The sequence below is a fragment of the Labrus mixtus genome, chromosome 3 (genome assembly GCF_963584025.1).
Source record: "Labrus mixtus chromosome 3, fLabMix1.1, whole genome shotgun sequence".
NCBI classification, from domain to species: domain Eukaryota; kingdom Metazoa; phylum Chordata; class Actinopteri; order Labriformes; family Labridae; genus Labrus; species Labrus mixtus.
This window is the reverse complement of record NC_083614.1, coordinates 32,416,208-32,437,232: the sequence shown is the minus strand read 5'-3', so window position 1 is coordinate 32,437,232 and position 21,025 is coordinate 32,416,208. Positions and strand designations below refer to the sequence as shown.

Genomic DNA, 21,025 nt, shown 5'->3' with positions numbered 1-21,025 from the left:
CATTTCAGCTTCTTCAGCGCTCGGCCAATCAGAGATCTTTTTACAACCTCGAGCCAGCGTTCTGCTTTGACACGATTAAATGTCTTGTCTGCCTCCCGGAGCTGGTGTGGTGAGGCTGTTACCATGGAAACAGGTTCATGTGATGGAAAAAAAACAAAAAAAAACTAAAGTATTATCTTTGAGCATCAAACACGCCGCTCCCAGCAGAAGTCTGCAGCCTCGGTGGTGAGAGAAACATTCAGTGACGGCAGAGTCTGACATGAATCATTACTGTTGATCTACTAACATCTGAATGTTGAGACGAGGATTGAAAATGTGTTTTTGACCGATTCACAGTCTTTTATAAGATTTCGATTTCTATTATTAAAAATCAAAAAATGTGAAGCATTGAAAGCTGCCTTCAAATATCTCACCAGCAGGGGCGTGTCCAGACTTTTTTTGGACTGGGGTGGCCCCCCCTCTGACTTATGCGGGGGGGGGGGGGGGGGAGTTTATGGGCACACACATGTAAATTAATGAAAAAAAAATGTACCCTTTCCATCCCCACTCATGATGTGTACTTGTATGTGTCACTATTTTGCAACATAAACATCTGGATGTGCAAATACACAATTTTAAGTACTTCGAAAATTGCATGCAAACTCTTGCACGCTGTCTAAGTTGCAAAAATACATTTATTAGCATTAAGTCCATTGCAAGTAAGACAGTGTGCACAAGTTATTGTTTTGACATTTTTAAGGAAAGAGCAAAGTATTATTTTTCAACTGAACGTATTAACAAACCAAAAATATTACATAAAGAAAACTACCAGCAGCCTCTTGAAAACAGCCAGAAGAGTTGATTTCAACTTAAGTCCTGGATCTAATTCAACAAATAGTCAATCATAGATTTGGTTTTTGGGGTGGCACATGGGGGGTACCAATTAGATTTCAAGGGGGGGCTACCTCTGATCACTTTTGATTTATTTATCCTGATTTGACACAAACATCTGACTTATGTAGACTGCATTTGGATCAGCTACATTCCTGCACGGCTGCTGTCTTCACTTTATTTAAGATTTCAAAGGTTTTTTGAGAAAAACAGGTTCATCATCCTGCAGCAAGGTATCAAAAAATTAAACAAATTACAGGTCTTGGTATCGTGAAACCTGCAAAAGAAAGCCAGACGCTAAAAGAGAAGTGTTTGTATTTTTGTTTTGATACTCGGATAGATAATTGCAGCAGAAGATGTTAAACCCGCTGACTTCAGTGTCTCTGCGTTTGGGTCCTACCTTGGTTCTGGTGCCGGATGCAGTTGGACAGGATGGAGAGGAAGCCCGCCTGTTTGGCCTGCTGTTTGAAGCAGAAGTAACAATCTGTCCTGTAAGGTAGCCGCAGGTAGACGGGGAACTGACCCGGCATCCCCGTCAGAGGGGGAGCAAATTCCTCCTTGACATCTATAACACGCAAAAGAAACAACATTTATTTGAAAATGTCAACACAGAGAGACACAAACACAACCTTTCGTAACGGCAGAATGAGTCACTGCGTCCTGTTTTTGTGTGTTTTCCTAAGACTCCCACCTGAGCTGCTTTTGGCGTCATTAAGCACCTGTGGGTGGGAGTTTATTCTTCATAATCACAGTGGGAAACAAGTTTCTCTTCTCTTAAATAAAATAATCATGAAGGCTTAAACACTGATGAAGGAATAAACAGACATTAAAGTCCAACAACTCAGCTCAGATTTTTCCTCTGTATGAGAACAACATTTATAAAACTAATTTAGAAGCAGATTTACCAGAAAAAGTTAGGTATGAATCAGTACAATGTTATTCTTGCATGACTTCTGCATTATATTACAGGTTTACATTTGTCTGCGGGTAAATCTACAAAAATAAGGAATTCATCAGAGCTATGGTAAGTTTGTTTTTTTATACCAATCCCTTAAGGAGAGCGTGTTTTGTGTTCAAACAGCCAAAGAAAACTGTGTGGAAGAAACCTGTGATCTGCAGAGGTCACTTTCTTATCAGGAGACACACGTCTGTTTTGAAAACATCGATTCCTGAGGCAAAAATGACCCTGAAAGAAATGCAGACAAGCTTTAAATCGGTCTAATCGCCAGCAGGGGGCGACTCCACTGGTTTTAAAAGAAGTCTGATATTGCATCATAAGTTTACGGTCTCAGACTCTACTTTCAAGTCTTCTTCAATGCAGCATGATGTTTATTTAGTAAACGATGGTCCCATTTAGAGTCAAATAGACCACACAGAGGGGGAGGGGTAAAGGGGAGGAGGGGCTACCCGCAACCTTCAGTGTTTAGCCAGCTCTGCTAACCTCTAACCTCTCTCCATTTTTCAAAAGCAGTTAGAAAACAACACAATGTCAAATGTCTCAGACGTCTACTTCTTGCTGGTGGACTCACCAATCTCTCAGTTTGGATCGGATCACCCATTTTTAACACGGATCGGATCGTTTTTTCTGACCCACACCTAAAAAACGTTTCCCCTCCTCAACAAGGCATGAGGACTCAAACTGTGGATTCTAACATCACTGCATATCAAAATGCTTCCCCATGAATCTTAATAATGTATCACATCCTCTTTTTTTAAGTAAGGTAAGGCATTTATTCCCGTTATTGGGAAAGTATCTGATGAAATTCCCTGACTACCTCCCCACTCTGGCACCTTCATTTTGGGGGGCTGAAAAGTTTGGGACCAAAGTAGCTCAAAGACACTCTGAGGCGTCGGATGTTAATTTTTTCAGTATGTACATTTAGTTCAAAGCCATTTTAATTGTTGTTGCCAAAATAAGCATCCCAATTACTGAATTACCCGGGCATCTTGTTAACGTTTGCCCCTCTTCAGCTTCCATCCATTTTTCTGACTCCAACAGACAAATATGGCAGTGGCCAGGCCTGCCCACAGAAATGGCTGGGCCCCTGAAAGTCCCAGTGAGTTTAAATCAACGCTAACACTTTTGATCAGTGTTAGCGCTAGCCTCCATTGCCTATGGTGCCGTCAACACCATACTTCAAAATCAGGCTTAATGCATGTTAGCATTTGTAAACTATTTCCACTTTAAGTATTATTTTACTTCTGTCACTGGTTCTGGTTCTACTCACTGGTATCATCAGGGAAGCACTGGTCCACCATGGCCATGTACTTCTCCTCTGTGGTCAGAACAGTGCCCCCTGTAGGCAGCAGCGTCTGCCGTGGAGGAGCTCCTTTAATAAACGTCTGATAAAAGAAAACAGAGAAATGTGAGCTAGTCGGTTTTTTTTTAATGGTAGTGTAACATTTGTATTGTCAGCGTTGTTTTCACGCTCACCTCTAAGCTGTCGTGACACTCCAGGCAGTAGTTGGCTCGCACCACCATGTACCTCTCCTTCCACTTCCTGGTTTCATCAAAGAAAAGGACGAGTTCCTCGTACAGGACAGCGCTCGACTCAGGAGAATCCTGATTATCACACGACAAACACACAACGCAGGAGATTAAAAACACAGCTGAAAATGTGACAAGTACGTCGTTTAGTTGTCTCTGCAGAGTTGGTCTCGTTCTTGGAAGTGACGCCAACAAAGGAAATGATTAAAAGGGATTCTTTTAAACCTTGGCCCTTTTTCTAAATAAATATTTCACGTCCTAATGAAAGGTCCAAGTTTGCTTCAGATTGCTCAAGATGACAACAACAAAACATGCTGTAATGGATGTGAAGGGACACAGGTGGCCGAGTAGTTAGCTCGAGCACCCCGTGTACAGAGGCTGTAGTCCTCTTATCGGGCGAGCTCGGGTTGGGATGTAATTTCCCATTTTTAGAGGGTTAAAGGAAGAATATGCGACTTTTTGATCCAGCAGATGTCGCCCTTGAGCACCAGCATTAAACCAAAACAACTCGCGCTGCATTGTTGTGTTAGCATGCTGCAGCCGCTGTAAGGTGGTCTAAACGTCCTCACCCTGTGTTTGAGCAGCTGTCTGGTCTCCTCTTTCTGCTGCTCCAGATCATCTTCCACCTGAGAGAAACGAGCCACCGAGAACTGCTTCCTGTAGTACGGACTGAACTCCTTCAGCTCCGCCTCGGCCTGGCCTGCGAAAAACACACACAGAGAGAAGACGAGTCACACACACTGGTTTTACTGGGAAACCTCAGCAACAGAAAACAGATTGACTGCTTTGATAAAACTCGAGGATGTGAATACTGAGTCAGCCCTGTGTGTTTAAGTTGGATGTTCAGATTTCAGTCCAACAATAAAAGAGGGAGACTTGCTCGGGGTTGGAGGTGTGATGTTACAGGTCGAGAATGAAATAGGAACCAGGAAGTTCACTTCAACGGCTTCTCCAACACAAAGGAGGTTATTCATGGCACAAACAAACACAAGCCTTCAAGTTAGAGGCACCGAGGGAAGGACGAAACCCTTCACTGACAAGATGAAAGTTCAGTCCACACATATGTACTCCCTATCATTTAACAAACAAAAAACATGTTTGTTCCATAAAATGTCACACCCTCGATATCAAAAAAAAAACTACTCAGGCATATTTGGCTGGTAGATGGCGATAAAGTCAAATTGAAAAGAAAATTCAGTGTTACATAGAGGCTAAAAGACAGTTATGTTCGTCAATCAATCACTTTACAAAAGAGCAGGTAAACGACCAGAGCAGGCCGTGCATGAATGAGGACGGGGGTGGCTGTGGGGGCGACGCAGTCCGATGGTGGAGGCTGGGCATCAGGGATGTCGAGTGGTAGTAGTGCCCAAAGACATCACTGAAGGTTGGGGGGGGCTACATCGACTCGAGGGCCTGGCTTCTTGTAAGGAAGAAGATGTTAGGGGGCGCCGGTAGCCTAGTGGTTAGTGCTTGACCCTGCAGTTCCCAACCCAAGTCCCTACAGACTGAGCTATTGCCGCCCAGACGCTTGATAGTAAACCTTGAAGGGTAAAGAAACGACTGCTTTTCCTGCATTAGAAAACAGAAGTGCTGAAGGAATATTTAACAGCTACAAAAGGCCACCGAGTGATACGAGTCTGGTGCCAAAAGGGCCAGAGGAGGTGTCGTCTAAAATCTCTGTTGAGGGACCAAATGAGCATATTTATGTGAGCAGTATCTCAACCGTAGAGGAGAGAGCTTGTTTAAGAATATATCAGCGTATGTGTGGACAAGGGTTTAATAAAGTTCTTGCAAAGCCTTCAGGACCAGGAGGGGAAACTATGGATCAGAATTAAAGACGAATGAATCATTTGAGTCATACGGGAACGACAAGCATACAAAACTGATGTGACCGATCTTCATGACAGCAGGACTTTTTCAGAAGAGAGGAACTACATGCAGAGTTCCAAGTGGACCCATACGAGCGAGTGAGTCAAATCCAAAAAATAACCGAGTCCATCTGGAGCTGCTGCTGTCGTTAATAGAAGATACTTTTGTCTTTAGTTTTTAGAAAATCAAAAGAGCAGATATGAATGACGAGAAACAAAGTTTCCAATCTATCGTCAATGTTTGCTCCCAAAAGGAGGACGTGACTGAGAAAGATCGAAGTAAAGAAACGGACAAACAGGGAGGATCTGCTGCTGAGATCTTTGCTTTGTGTCATCCAGTTGGAACCCTTTAAGTTCACATGAAACATGACGTTGTAGGTTTTCTCCGTGGCACTCAGAACTAGTGATTCATGCACATTTGAACATCACTAATCGTTACATCCTCATTACTATCGTCCCCTCAACCACCGCCTGACGCCCAGCCACCACCATCGGACTGTGTTGTCCCTCAAACACCTGATTGTTGGTTGTGTCATTTTTTCTGATGTGATCTTTCTTTTTGATGAGCTGCGAAACAGGAACCACTTGTGAAGCAGTTTTAACTGAGTCAGGCCCGTTTAGCTGTAACTTTTGTAATGTTACTTTTAATCTTTTCCTGTATAATAAATAAAATGAAATGAAGCAATAAGCACCCGTGGCAAAAAAAACACAATCTTCTTTGAACATGCGGAAATCTCGAGCAGAATCCGACTCATTGGTGGGAAGTCATCTGCTGAGGCTGGAAGGGAAAGTTGAACAGAGGGGGCGAGAGCGAGGCACAAAGGAAAGAAGTGTGGAAGAAACTTTTATGCAATGTTGCCAAAAAGCTTCAGGCACAACAGAGCTTTGGAAAACTCAAACCTGAGCTCATCCTTAGGCCCATTCTCTTTGTGGAGGGACATGCCAAAGTCTTCCTCCAGCCTCGGTATCAAACACCAGATGATGTCAGTCTGAACCCGAGCTACAGATGCTGTAATCAGGTCAGAGAGGCTAACGTTTGAGTCTCTATGAGTCTATTGATCGCTCTGAGCCCCTTTCCTCAACCCCTCCTGGGATGCATCAGCCTACGACCGCTGGCAAAACAAGCAGGAGATTACTAAGAGGAAGGTCTGTTTTCTCCCCCTCACTCCTGCTGAACTGAGCCACATCTCCGACGCTGAGGGATTCAGTTTCTTAGGAAAAAAAAAACACAAAACAAAGACAGAGAAAAGCTCCGTCAGCATCACCGGAGAAAGTTTTCTCCTCGTCTGTAAACCACATCACACAGAGGGAGGAAAGAAATCCATTAAATGAGTATTTACCCGGCTTTAAATGCTCAATATCCCCTGACTGTTATTGGTAATTGTTGGTGACGCATCCTGCTCTTAATGGACGGACGTGTCTGAGCATGCGGCGGCTGCTTTGTGTCTCTCTCTGAAGAGTTGGTGTGAATGTCAGGTTCACACTCTGTCATTATCTCTGCCAAAGAGCAGCAGCGGGATGTTTAACAGCCGAGCTGATGGCACACGGCCACAACAACCGGCTGCACATCGCTATGGAAACAGAACCTGAGATGCTCCACACAGTGAGTATCCTCTGGGTTGAAGACGTCTTCAAAAAACTTGAAACACACTAGCTCCTCACAGAGAAACACCTCTTTAATGATGATGTAATTTAATGTTATTAAGGTATTTAGACCAAATTGTAATGCTTTAATTCATTATTCAGTTAAAGGATCATTACACATTTAGGTCGTTAATTAAAGGGTTTATTTCTATGCACCATCTCTACCTTTTGATTTCCCTTAACATGAGAACAACATGAAAAGCTTTAGTCAATATTTAACTAAATCTCTTTGTTGTAATCTCTTAATTGTTCAGCAAACATTAATAATGACCATTAATATTAATGAATTAAAGGGATCTGAAGGGGATTTTAAAGGAATTTCCTGCACACTTTGAGGGTTTAAATGAACAAAACGTTGATTTAAATAATGTTAGGAAGTTGTCAAATGTATTTTAACCCTTAAAAAGCTACTTCACCCACTTTCATTATGTCACAGACCAATAAATAAAAGGCATCATTCCAGAGTTCTTCATATTAAGCCTTAAAATATCAGATATCTTGTTACGCAGATGACATTGTAATGTATTTCAGAAGTTTTCATCTGTAGGGGCCAGGTATCCCTTTTCACTTAAACCACAAACTTCACATTTTGAACCTGTGTTCAGACCAAAAACAGATTTAATTTAATGAATCATCCACACACTTAAATGAACTTAATTAACAAGCTTCATTTCAATGAAGTTAAGAAGTTATAAAAATGTATTTTAACCTCTAAAAAGCATATTTAACCATGTATACAATCATCCTAAAATCTTTCATTAGGTCACAGGCCAATAAATTAATAAAATGATCCAGAGTTATTCCAATTCATCGTCAAGATAAGATATCTTGTTATGCAGATGACAACCTAATGTATCTCAGAAGTTTGCATCTTTAGGGGTCGGGTAAAATAAAAACACAAACTTCCCATTTTGAAGCTGTGTTCAGACATATAGCAGACTTTGACAGAAAGTCAAAGCTCAACATTTCAATCACTGCATTAATGTGGATTTTATTAATGCAGCATTATCTCCAGTTTGTATAACAAGCTAACAAGCTTTACTGAGTGAGAAAAACGACTGCCTGTGACTTGTAGAGCCACTTCCTTCCTCGTCTGCGATGAAAGAGAGGAAATAGAAACGGGGCGTTGGGGTAAAAACAGCTCTCGGCTTTTAGAACTCTCCAATAGCAAAACAAGAGATTCAAGAGGTTTCTATTGCTGACACTAGCCAAGTCGCATGCTGTTAGGCACCAAATATTTGGTAACTTCTTGTTTTTAATACCAAAAATGTGTTGGAAAACTCCTGCACACTGACTGATCAATTAAGAGAGTGCTTTCTCGGTTTTTACAGGCAGCTTTTGGTTACGAATAAGACTAAAGATCTAAAGGTTTTTTTAAAGCTTTGTAACTTTTGGATACAATCAATCATTTATATAACAAAGACTGAAAGGTTTTAAAATACACAGTATTGAAATGTTTCGCAGACTGAAAACTTTTGTCATCCTTGTGTCTTCTTCTGCAGCCTCAGTTTGAAGCTGTTGATTGTTTAGGGTGGAAGGGTAGGACCTCAGGGGAGCTTCTTGTTTTTTCCTCATTCCTGAACAATGCAGCAGCAGCAGCAGCAAGTGTGTAATAAAGGTTCAGCTCCTTACTCTTGTGAACCTGATGACCCCGACAAGGTCAGGTCAGATCTCTGATCAGCTAATCACTGTGGATATCCTGCTCACAGTCCTGGGCCGTCTCCATCCTCTGACCATGAACACTCAACAGAAATACCATCTCATTAAATATAAACATCTGTTCAAAACACTGAACCAGAACCAAGACACCTTTTGTGCATGTTAATCCCATGGGGGAACTTTAAAGACGGTCGTTTACCACATCGAAAAACAAAAATGTAGTAACCGACAGAAGGAATGCACAACCCAGCAGGACACTCAAAGATCTAAACTGAGGAAGTTCTTTCACTCTCACTTTAAGGTTATTAGCATAAATCTAAACAAACACTCCCCGTCAAAACTGGAGATGACGAAAACCAAGAAATTTGATTCACTTTTGGTCTGAACAAAACTTTAGCCCTGCTGATCAGTAGGGGGCGCTGCGACAAGATCTAGAAACACTCATCACCCCAAAAAAAAGCTCAAAGTTAAAGACTCTTTAAATCTTCACATCTAGACAAGTCCTCTGCAGACACTGAAACAAAGAGCCGCTGCTTATGTAACAGTGAGTACATTGATGTAAACTGCAGCCTGCTTTTCTTTTTCTGCACAGCATCATCCAGTCAGGTTGGAGAGGTTAACCTTAATCCAATAAAAAAGAAGCAGTGAGTCACTCAGGGAGGATCATCACAGCTGCAGGTTTCTTCTCACAGACACCAGAGACGTTTTAGTCTGCAGCTCTGACCCTGAGAGGACGGGTACAGTAAATCTGTCTCTGCTGTTTGAGCGACAGACGGTTTCTCTGCAGAACAAACTCAGGCTGGAGGAAGAGCTTCACCGATTCCTCGTCTGAGTTCATGTTGGTCCACGCTGCTCTGAGTCGTTTTGAATGTCCGTGACGTCCTCGGCCCTCATCTGCTGTTTATTCAAAATATCTGCAGCAGCTGTTTGTTTAATGTATTCTCTTTTCAGGTTAAGTGGTTATGCAAACACAGCGAGGAGGCTGGAGGAGGGAAGGAATATCCAGAACAAACCTTTAGACGACCTTCAGAAGGTTTTATAAAGAAGATTTGTTCATTTTAGCTTCTTAATCATTGCAAATAAAAAAAAACAATCATAATGTGTGAATTATCCAGAAGAGAAGGGAAAAGTGGAAATTTAGTTTCACTTTAAGATAGAGCAGAGCCTATATTTATGGCTGAAGCCCCAGAATCGTATTTATGTTGGATGGATTCTGCATTGATTTGAAGAGGAACTTTTTGAGAAAACAAGCTCCTTGTTGGAGTCCATTTCTTTGGTTCCTTCAGAAAAGGTCTGCAATAACACAAGACTCCACACTGAGTCAAAAAGCAGAACAACTTCTACAGGAAGCAATGACACCAACTTGTCAACTTTAGCTTATGAGACCCCAAAATGGACTTCATAGCTAAGAAGTAAAGCCCGACCGATTAAACAGCCAGCCGATCATACCCACCAATATTCACATATCCAGTGACTATCGGTTTTGGCTAATTTTATTGCAGTAAACACCGATATTACTGGATATATCCATCAGTCAAATAGCATTTAATTTGAGTTTAATTGTAGTACGCTAGCAGTTCTCTGTCACCAACAGAGGGCACTATATGGATTACAACAAGCATCATCACTCTGCAGAGTGTCGAGAAGTGATGCACGTACATGCTCAGTTACTTTCCAGTTGAGTGACCATCTTGTTTTCATTTTATATCTTTTCCACAAGTGTTTGATAACTGCATTTGAGGAATCAACACAATAAATGTGTAAATCTCTGCGGATGGAGCATAGATCCAAGAAAGATATCGGCCGATATGTCTGTATTTTTTTTCCACCCCAATATTGGTATCAGTCATTCATATCGGTCGGGTTAAGAAGTGACAAATGGACGGACCAGGACTCTTAATCACGACTATATTTATCTAAAAACAATCAGCAGTAACTCGAATGCAGCTCTGTTGTTTTTCAGGGACTTTTCTCATAAGTCAGCATTACTCTGTTAATGAGCCCTCTGCCTGCTTCTCATTTGTCGTCCCCTGGAACCATTAAAACACAAATCAAATCTGAACATTGTGCAAAGTGTTTTGAAGGGATTCTAAGGAGGTTATAAAACGACAATCAGAGAGAGAAAACAGAGTCATAAAAGCAGCGTTAATTGGTTTATGTAGAGATAATGAACCGCAGCAGACGGACCTCGCCTCGACATGTCAAACCTCCACACAGCTAACAGACTAATAATGTGGTTACAGACTGTAAACATATATAACCACAGAGACTCTACATGTGCTGATGACATCATATGTCATTCCCTCAGGGATTAATAAAGGATATAAAAAAAAATACACATAGTGAAGTCATTTGGGGAAGTTTTCTTGGTTAAGTCTAATTTCTGAAGGTCTCTAAATGTTCTGTATTGTTAGACAGTTTATTCCACCTCAGTGCTTCACGGACGCATGATCATCCAAATATTTATTAATCTTACCCGAGGTCAGCTCGCTGTAGCAGCAAGCGCGGTAAATCAGACCCAGACTTCCCTCTCCCCAGCAACGTTTTACAGCTCCTTCTGGGGGATTCTGAGGTGTTTCCAGGCCAGACGGGAAATATAATCCCTCGAGCTAACTCAGGGTCTACCCCGGGGTCTCCCCCCAGTTGGGCGTGTCCGGAAAACCTCCAAAGGGAGGCGTCCAGGAGGATCCTAATCAGATTCCTGAACCACCTCAACTGGCTCCTTTAGATGTGAAGGAGTAGCGGCTCTACTCCGAGCTCCTCCTGAATGTCTGAGCTCCTCATCTCTAAAGCTGAGCCCACACACCCTCCAGAGGAAACTCATATTGATATCTATCAGGGAATAAAATGTGATTATGCTGCCAGTTTGAGTTTGAGAATGATCCTGATAAAAACACGAAAAGAAAGAAAACTGTTTGTTTGTTAAACTTGAGAATAAAGCTTATTGACATGCTTTAAAGTCCTTCACACCAAAGTTTCCTGCTAAATCTGTGCAAATGAATCAAACAGAAACAGTGTAACGCACAGAACACCCACCAAGGGTTAAATCCTCCCCTAACTGCGCTGCAGAGTCAACAGTGTGTCTGTGCATCGGTTATATTTGCACATACTTGAATGAACCACTATGCAGTCATTTAGGGGAAAACTGGCTTTTTAAGCAAATCAGCCTCATTACAAAAGTCGTCATACCCAAACATCGGCGCTAACGGCCACGCTCAGAGTGCAAAAAGTAGCAGCTGCTGAGAGTTGGCGGTAACTGCGCCACAGTATTTATAGTAGATGTGAAGCTCAAACTTTCCAGTGAATAGGAAAACAATTCCACCTCTGTGTGACTTCAAAATAAAAGCTCTATAACTAGGACTTTGAGATTACAGCTCCGTCAGCGTGAGAGTGCAGCTCCATGCAGACTGAAGGCGCAGATAGCTGATGTGTGTTTTTAGATGTTTCTCAACTTAAAACCTACAGAATGATCCTGCAGTGATCGTGCAGCTTCTGTCAAAATACGCAGAAGAGTTAATCACCTGATTCAATCTGTACATTGCATTTGTTTAACACAAACTTTATCTCCTTTCCTGCCACTGTGACTTTTCACTCTCGTTCTACATATCTGAGTTTAAGGAGCTGGATGAGGACAAACAGAACGTGCTGTATGTTGGTATGTGAGGGTTTGGTATGTGAAGTATGACTGAGCCTCTGAGCTGCAGCTCGACAGTAAAAGCCCCCGTTTCTCTGGAGCAACCTGCTCGTCCGCCTTCGACATTCAGGCAGCCTCACAGCAAGAGATAAATCAGTGAATGAACCTCATAAACCTGGAGGATGTCATCTCCAGGACACCTTTAAACCAGGACAGTTAAAGAGAACGATGATGGAACTATGATGAGACAGAGGAGAAGTTTGTCATCCTCTGGCAACAACAGTTTGTTTTTGTTTCAAGTCATCTTTCCGGGCGTGAACTAGAGCGACGATCGCTCACTCCAACGAGCTCCTTGGTGTGTCAGGGCCTTAAGAGACAACAAGGTCGTGTAGTCTGACCTCAACAGAACTTCTTCTTTTGCTCATTTTTCAAAATGTTTTCACTCAAATGTATCGTGCAGTTTTTGCCTACATTTGTGATCAAACACTTAAAGAAAACAGAACCACCTTAGCAGAGGTATGAAAGGTTTCTGCAGTGTTTGATTACAGAGTTTTTGTTAAACGGAGCGTGATCCCCTCAGGCCAAAGAGAGCAGAAGTTTTGTTTCACACAGGAAACATCAGCAAAGTCAGCGAGAGCAGCTTCTGTGTGGGGGCCGTCGTCTGCTCACTGAAATAATCACAGGACTCGATCTGCACGCTTTATCGTTATCACCTCTTGTTGCACAATCTGCACGATCATAAACAACACGACAACATCTCAGTGAGATCTGGGACCAAAGACTGTGAAGTGCTTCTTTCAATAACTCAAACCTTAGAGTCTGATTTATAGTCAAAAATATCTCACTACACTTCATTTAAGCCAAATTGTTCTGACGAGTCCAACAACATCTTATTATTTATTTAAGATATTACAATTGGAAAGAAAGGCCTGAAGTGTCAAAATGTCCGACGATCCCCTACCCACTCATAAAAAGCAGTCCAGGTCTTTTATTCTGCTTTTTATATCCTGACATGTGTTGTGGTGTGTTTGTGGACTCGTGGTAACGAGATGTTTTGGTCTGGATTTTGGAAGAATACACATGGTCAGATTCGAGCACAGGGAGAGTCAAAAATGCACACGTAAACAAAAAGAAAAAGGTGACAAAGAAAGAGCCGAACATGAAACATGACACCGTCTGAAGATGAACACAGTCTCACAGCAGGTCTGGGAAGTAGGCACAAAAATATGAAAGTAGAAGTCTGTGCGTGGGTTTAAAAAAATCCCTTTTTTATGTGCCAGTTGGCGTGAATCCAATGAAATGTCGACTTCACATGGAAACATTGTTCATACCCGGAACAAGAAGAGTTCAGGAGGTTGCACAAGGTGGGTTCATTCCAAGCAGCAACCCCCGGTCTAGAAAAATGAAGCCAATGAGGAAAATCCTGCAGTTCCTCGAGTGTCCACTAGAGGCTGGCTGCAGGAACACAGGAAGTCACATACACACCCATTCTAAAAAGCCTGTTTTTACAGCAGAGATTAACATGTTTACAGCCTGATGTTGATGTTTTTAAACCTTTTTGAACACCTTCTGAAACACGGTGACTCTTAGGGCGCACTAAAACTCCGATACGTGCTTTGGCCCTGGCGCAGTTGGAAGAGATGTGCTTCGGCACGATACAGTTCATGACTCAGACTCGACCGAGCGCCCCTTATGTTTCTCACTCCTAAAAAACACCAGAGAGACCCCACACACACACACACACACACACACACACACACACACACACACACACACACACACACACACACACACACACACACACACACACACACCACCATCCTCCTTCTCTGACATTATTTCCTTTTTGTTTTGCTTACTTCTTTGTTAAGTGGCTGTGGCTCAGTGGTAGAGTCGGTTGCCTCTCAACTGGATGGTTGGGGTCCGATCCCCAGCTCCTGCAGCCACATGTCCGATGTGTCCTTGGGCAAGACACTTAACCCCAAGTTGTTCCCACTGCATCGTCTGCGGCGCGTGAATGTGTATGAATGGATGAGTTAATACTGATGGACTCTTTACTCAGCAGCCTCTACCATCAGTGTGTGAATGTGTAGGTGTGACCTGCGGTGTAAAAGAGCTTCGAGTAGTCAGAAGACGAGAAAAGAAGTATACGAGCTCAAGTCCATTTACCACCTGGTCAGAACTATAACAAACTCGACACCAGAATCAACACCACAGCAACGAACAACAGAAGTCCAAGACCCCCAACGTTGGGACATTTCTCGTTTTCTATTGTAAAAATTTGCAGGCAAACGTTGACAACATTCTGAAGAGGAACAGATTCACTCCTCTCCTTCACAGTTGACTCATAAAACAGATGTAGTGTCAGTGTTTTTTTTCCGGACACTATCAACCGTGAAAATAGCAGAGATCGCTTTGTTTTAAAACATGTGGTATCAAAAAGGTCTTACAAACTTTACACCTCTTGAAACATATGTAAAGTTTACATGCTCCAGAGAGTTCAAACACGGATGAACTGTGGAGGATTCATCGGGTCCGTTTAAAGTGTGAGGTTCAAAGAGGAGCCTCTGTTGTGTGTCGTCAGCCAGGAAACTCTCGAGACACAGAACAAGTTACTGCACGGCAGAAAAATGTCTGACAGAGACACAATGAGTGTGTGTTTGTGTGTGTGTGAGGAGGAGGAGGGGCCTGTGTGTGTGTGTGTGTGTGTGTGTGTGTGTGTGTGTCTTTGGAAAAATATGAGTGTGTGTTCTGTCTCTAATTTCCTTTTGTTAAGAACACACACACACACACACACATAAAGTCCCTCCAGTCATGTGAAATTTAATCCACCACATCAATTAATCAATTAGTCCTCCTGACCTGGTTGTTCACACATGCACCTCACAGCAGGAGACTATCCCTGTCAGACATGGGGGGGGGGGGGGGGGTCTCCTGAGGTAAGACGGACCAGCAGGGTCCTCTATAAGACGCTATAATAAGAATATGTGTCTTTCTATCAATTCTACGTGTAGTTGAACAGAATCTCAATGTGAACTAAAGAGACTAAATACGCTGCCAGACTCGCAGCGTATTTGAAACGGAGCAGAGCGTTGTGGCGCTGCTGGCACGCTCCGCAGACGGACCGCGCTTGCTGTGGAAACACAATACTTGACTGGAGTGGAGGCGTAGTGTGCGGCGCTGACGGGCCGCGGCGTGCACGGACTACGTGGAGCATGAATGAATGAAACATCACAGAATCATTAAAGAGCACTCAGTCCACCCGCAGCACCATAAACATGGAGCCTGCTTCCTGGAGATTTGCTCATTAAATCAGAGACAGAGATAAACACGGGTCGAGGATCTAATGGATGCTCGTCTCTGTGACTTTTATAGAACGAGAGCACACAAACAGCGCAGGGAGACTGGAACAGTAATTGCACTTGGAAAGGTTACACCAACAATCATCGCTCACAGACGCACAGGTCTTACTGCCCTGATGTGATTACACTCTCTCTCTCTCTCTCTCTCTCTCTCTCTCTCTCTCTCTCGTCACTCAGGAGCTTTTTCTGAAACAATAACTTATCCGTGTGTCACCGACCTTTTTATGACCCGCAGAGCCTGTTTGACTCTCGCATACCGTCATACCTGCACGAAGTAAGAAAGTGTGATGACCGCCCAGGGCAGCACTTCTGCAGAAGCTCCTCGTGTTTGTACTCAAAATACAGAGAATGCTACCGTGACCTTTGAAATGTGGGACGGAAAAACCTTCATCAGCACTGAGATCAACGTTTTCAAAGGACAAGAACTGAGGGCGGGGAAAAGCAAGTGGCAACCCATCATGGTTCTGGACCACGCCCATAAAAACTCAAATCAGGGCTGTCAAACAATTTACACATTTATTTTTTGGGCATTTGGGCTTTTTTGTGCCTCTAATGGAGAGATAGGACAGTGGATAGAGTTGGAAAACAGGGAGAGAGAGAGAGTGGGGAACGACATGCGGGAAGGGAGCCTGAGGTGGGATTTGAACCTGGGGCGCCTGCTTGGAGGACCATAGCCGCCATACATGGTGGCGCACTAACCACTGCGCCCCTCAACAGTTAATATTTTTTTTAAATGCCATGTGGACACAGATGTTTCAGATGGCAGCAGATGTTTCAGAGCTTCCTTCCCTTTTATTTTTTATGTAAATTTAGTGGCAGCGTTTTTTGCAGCTCATCAATGCCAGTTACGGCGTGCCAAGTTGTCTGAATGGCGATTGAATGGCAGGACATTTAGCCGTGTGTGCATTGTGTTCAGTCGGTCAGTAAACAACAGGTGGGTTTCCAGTGTCCAGAGTCTGTGCGGCAGCAGCTTCCTCTCTTTGTGGAGTCAGATTTTAAGAGTGAGGGAAAGTTTCACAGTCCCGCAGCTCCTCTGAATATCTGAGCGGTTGTGTAATGGCAGCTGGAGGCAGAGTGACACAGCATGAAGAAGGGCAAGAAACTAAAGACCGCCAGATTCTCTACAAGTGCTGCGATCACGAGCGAGGACTTACAGCTTTGTGGGGAAAAAGGAAACATTCAAACATTTCTTAACAGATGATGTAATGCTGCACTGAGCTAAATATTGTGCTTTGAAAGCGGTTGGAGGGAAAAGACGTTTTTTTTTTTTTTCGGTTGCTTGGTAGTCTTGCAAACACGCAGGTTTCACTTCCTCCCGACTGAAAACACATGCTGCAGCTCAAAACCACAACTCAGTGACTCAGTGTGGTTTTTAAGACGTAGCCGCTTTAGAGACGAGTGCAAGACAACGATGTCACGATGCCAGAATGTTTAACTTTGGTACAGTATCAACACCTGTTTTGTTAACATGGTAACTAAAATATAAGTCTCAGGCTGTTTCTAGTTAACAGCTATGATGGAGTCCCTCCTCTCCTAAGCGCCTGTCCTATGTTAAAGATGTATTTATCTTTAAGTTTCAGCACCTGGAGGAAACCTTTGCCATCCAGCTTGTGTGATCAGGTCACCTATCTGTGGAGATGGTCACCCTGAGCAGGAACCAACCGACCATCACAGCCTGTGTGAAGGAACTTGAGCCCCAAAAGTCAATCCAACACACGAGGTCTTAAAATGAGGCCAAAATAGTTCGCTTATGAATCATTTTTAACATCACAGTCCTAGTCTATCCTGACTAAAAGCATCAGGTTGTAACAATTACATGAATAATGTTTGAACACTGATCGCAGCACCAGCTCACACAGGAGCTTATCCCTCCCTGACCAATCAGAAACAAGCAACAATTTAAGACTTACTGGTACCCATCGAAGTGCATGAGTCACTGAGCTGTCATGATGAGATGAGCTGTGGTTTGAAGGGGCGCTGTTCAATGATGAATAATGCAGAAACTCCACGGAGAAAACAGCAGATGTTTCCTCTCCTTGTTCAAAACGTGGACTACAAACATGAGGCATCACTCTGCCAGGTTCTAAAGCTGCTCAAACGGACAAATATCAAACATCATCACTGTGAGTAACATCTGTAGCATTCGTCATGTAGAGTTCTTGCTCTCTTGGTCCTGCTGACTTTGTTGTTGCTGTTAAGTTTTAGTTTGGAAAATACACCACAAAGACCCATAAAACACAGACACATGCTGCCGTCTATAAACTGCTCGGTGTTTTTTTGGACCAGAGAAGGTAGGCGGTTTTAAGACCCCCCCCCCCCCCCTCACACGGCCGTTTTGGACGCCCCTCGGTTTACCAGATATGAGAGCAGTTATCAGGTCAACAGGTGTTGCAGTGATGGAAGCGGGCAAGAGAAGTGGTTCAGATAGAAGTGATTGTACCCGACCTAAAAAGCCTCTGCATGTTTCTAATAAGCTCCACGAGCAGAAACGTGCTCAAACTAGGATCAATATTGGAGATGCTTTTGAAAAATGGAGAGAGGTTAGAACACAGAAAGGTTTACAGACCCATGCAGAGCTGGATAAACACTGAAGCTTCAGAGTCCACCACATGGCGACCTGTGTGAGCATCGACTCTAGAGAGGAGGGGGGGGAGACAGCTCTCTATGATGTTTAGAATTTAGACTGCAGTACCCATTTTAAACACTAGGGGTCATAGTTACATATTGCTCCTTTAAGTCTGACAAACATTGTAAGAGTTTCTTCATTTTTAGGAAAAATATAAAAGCCCTGATTCACACAATATTTTGCCTTTTTTGTACACTGATATCGGGAAGAGATGTGTAGGCACCAGCTGAACAGCTTCCTGGAGGGTTGATGATGATGATAATGAGTCAGAAATATAAAAGAAAAATGTGACATGGGGCATCTGCCTCCACCTAAACTGCACCGCTGACAGCTCATGAATCATCGAGCAGGATCGCTTCAACCAACCAGCCAGGCACCTACCCAACCCTGAACCCTGCCAAAGAAAATTCAACAAACTCTCCCAAACACACCCACCCCACCCTGAAACCTCCACACACACACACACACACACACACACACACACACACACACACACACACACACACTATTTAGAGCAGCAGACTGAGGGAGAAAAATGTTTCCAGCATGCACAGTGTCACTGCGATGAGTTAGCCCTCCGCTACGCTAACCATCAGCCAGGAAAAACTGACGAGAAAAACATGAAAACACAGACACGACTGAGAGCCAGAGAGGCTTTTACACAGAGAATAAAACAAGATTAAAAACAGCCAAGACAGTCTTTTCAAGGGGAATTCCAGTATATCTCGACAAAACATGAAAAGATACAAAAAGTTGTGCGATTCCATCAGTTACATTTCTACAGCCTGCAGCTGGGAAACAGGCTGTAATGGCATGAGATGTAGTCAAAGTCCGTCCTCTTTAAGTTGTTGTTTTTGCCCCTGACTAGGCTCAGATTGTTGTTCTAAGTGTCTGACAACATTACAGAAAGTTATCCCTGCAGAGATAGACCTCTCAGCAAGGGAAGGATGCTTTTATGCAGCCAGAAACAACAGTCAGAAGCGCTCTCTTCCACCGGCACCAAACTCCATTGAAGAAAACAATCAGCAGGATACTGAAGTTACTGGTCTACAGCCGCTTTCACTGGGAGCCCTTTTCAGACTACGTTTCGGCAACAGCGTCACACATTAGCTAAGCTGTCATCACGTCTTTGTACAATCATGTAAGAGTCAGCGATAGAGTAATATTGGCGTCCTGGACATTCAGATTGAGGCCGGAAATGTCACAGGGGCGTAAATATCGCGGCTTGAAACGGCAGTCAGTGTTTGTGGTATGAGTGTACTGACAACCTGCACTGATTCTAGCCCTTCTTTGATGTCCTGCATTTATATTATATTCTATATATTCTATATATATTATATTTCTATTTTACTGTATATATGTGTATTAGTAATTTGAGTGTTTATTGCATGGCCTTGCGGAACAGTCTTTACATTTCACTGCACATCTGTATGAGCATGTGACAAATACAAATCTTGAATCTATATTTCTTGTGCTTTTTTTTTGATGATGAGGACATATATGGGTCTAAAGTAAAGTCTAGAGTAAGTAGAGGAATAATCTGCAGCCGTGTCGAGGACCGAGCAGAGGTGTGTCCTGTGACATAAAACAAGCAGATACACCGATCGTTTCTCCACGCCACAGGACCAATGTGCCGCAACACAACAAGTTTTCTTTTTTCCCCGTTTACAACACGAGACACTCCTCATGCCCGTTACCATGGCAACAGCGGAGTCCAGCGTCAACCTTCCAGACACGTTTCTGCATTCACGTTCACCTCAGTTGACTTTGATCGAAACCAAAAGAAGAAGAAGAAAAATAAAAGACCTCCAGATTATTCTGCGTTTTCAATCACCTTTGTGGGTTTTTTTCTCTCTCTCTCTCTCTCTCTTTGTGTTCTTTTGTTTTTTTTGTCCTCTCTGCTCTTTTTCCTCAGCTCTCTCTCTGACTTTTCACCTTTTATTTTGTTTGTTTACAACGGTGTGGATTTCCACTGACCCCCCCGGTCTGTTGTTCATCTGACCCAAGAAGCAGCAGCTGCAGCCTTCATCCTGCACACACCTCATGGCTGCTGGAACGCTCTACTCATCAGTTTCCTTAGGTTTGGTTTCTTTCTTTCCTTTAACACGTATGAAATACTTAAAACATGTAAAGATCCAGTCAGTAAGATGTGTAGAGAGTGAAATGATAAAGGTATCTTACTATCTGATCATTAAGGAAACATGCTATGTTGAAGTGCTGGCTTCTCTGACAACAATGCAGCAGCCAGTATGTCCTCCTTCTAACTTTAGATTCTGCTCCTGAATGATCTGGATTTGTTTGGACCAGAGAAGGTAGGCGGTTTTAAGGCGAACCCCCCCACACGGCCGTTTTGGACGCCCCTCTGTTTGTCAGATATGAGAGCAGTTATCAGGTCAACAGGTGTTGCAGCGATGGAAGCGGGCAAGAGAAGTGGTTCAGATAGAAGTGATTGTACCCGACCTAAAAAGCCTCTGCATGTTTCTAATAAGCTCCACGAGCAGAAACGTGCTGTAGAGAGGAGCATCGACTGTAGAGAGGAGGGGGGGGGGGGGGGAGACAGCTCTCTACAATGTCCATTCATGAAAAGTAGAAATATCTCTATGATAATCTTTGCAATAAATTTGAATATTGAACTAAGTTTACCTCTTTAACGATTTTAAAAATGTCTAAAAAGTCAGCTCAGTCTTTAAAGACGAGACTTTTCTTATGGGAACTGGTGCCCTGACTTGTTTTTCTGAAGATGAATCAGCAGACAGAAGAGTAGAAATGGAGAATTATGGAAAAAGAGAAATGGTTTCAAACTTTGTGCGGACATTATCTAAGGAAAGATTGATTTCTTTGAGCACTGATGTGACCAAAACATGGACTATGAAT

General features: G+C 43.0%; 1 protein-coding gene and 1 long non-coding RNA gene across 2 annotated transcripts in view; one reads left to right on the top strand and one right to left on the bottom strand.

Moving 5' to 3' along the window:
- The window catches only part of LOC132972089 (uncharacterized), a 473,300-nt gene extending 452,645 nt beyond the window's left edge, over positions 1 to 20,655 (top strand). The window contains exon 3 of the long non-coding RNA XR_009672855.1: positions 20,291 to 20,655. This is a non-coding gene — a long non-coding RNA (uncharacterized LOC132972089). The remainder of the gene's footprint in view (positions 1 to 20,290) is intronic.
- Positions 1 to 21,025, bottom strand: part of niban1a (niban apoptosis regulator 1a) — a 35,894-nt gene that overhangs the window by 13,810 nt on the left and 1,059 nt on the right. Inside the window, exons 2-5 of the mRNA XM_061034960.1 lie at positions 3,928 to 4,058; positions 3,305 to 3,433; positions 3,099 to 3,213; positions 1,271 to 1,435 (exon numbers count right to left, since the gene is read on the bottom strand). Coding sequence (XP_060890943.1) covers positions 1,271 to 1,435; positions 3,099 to 3,213; positions 3,305 to 3,433; positions 3,928 to 4,058 — 540 coding nt within the window. The remainder of the gene's footprint in view (positions 1 to 1,270; positions 1,436 to 3,098; positions 3,214 to 3,304; positions 3,434 to 3,927; positions 4,059 to 21,025) is intronic.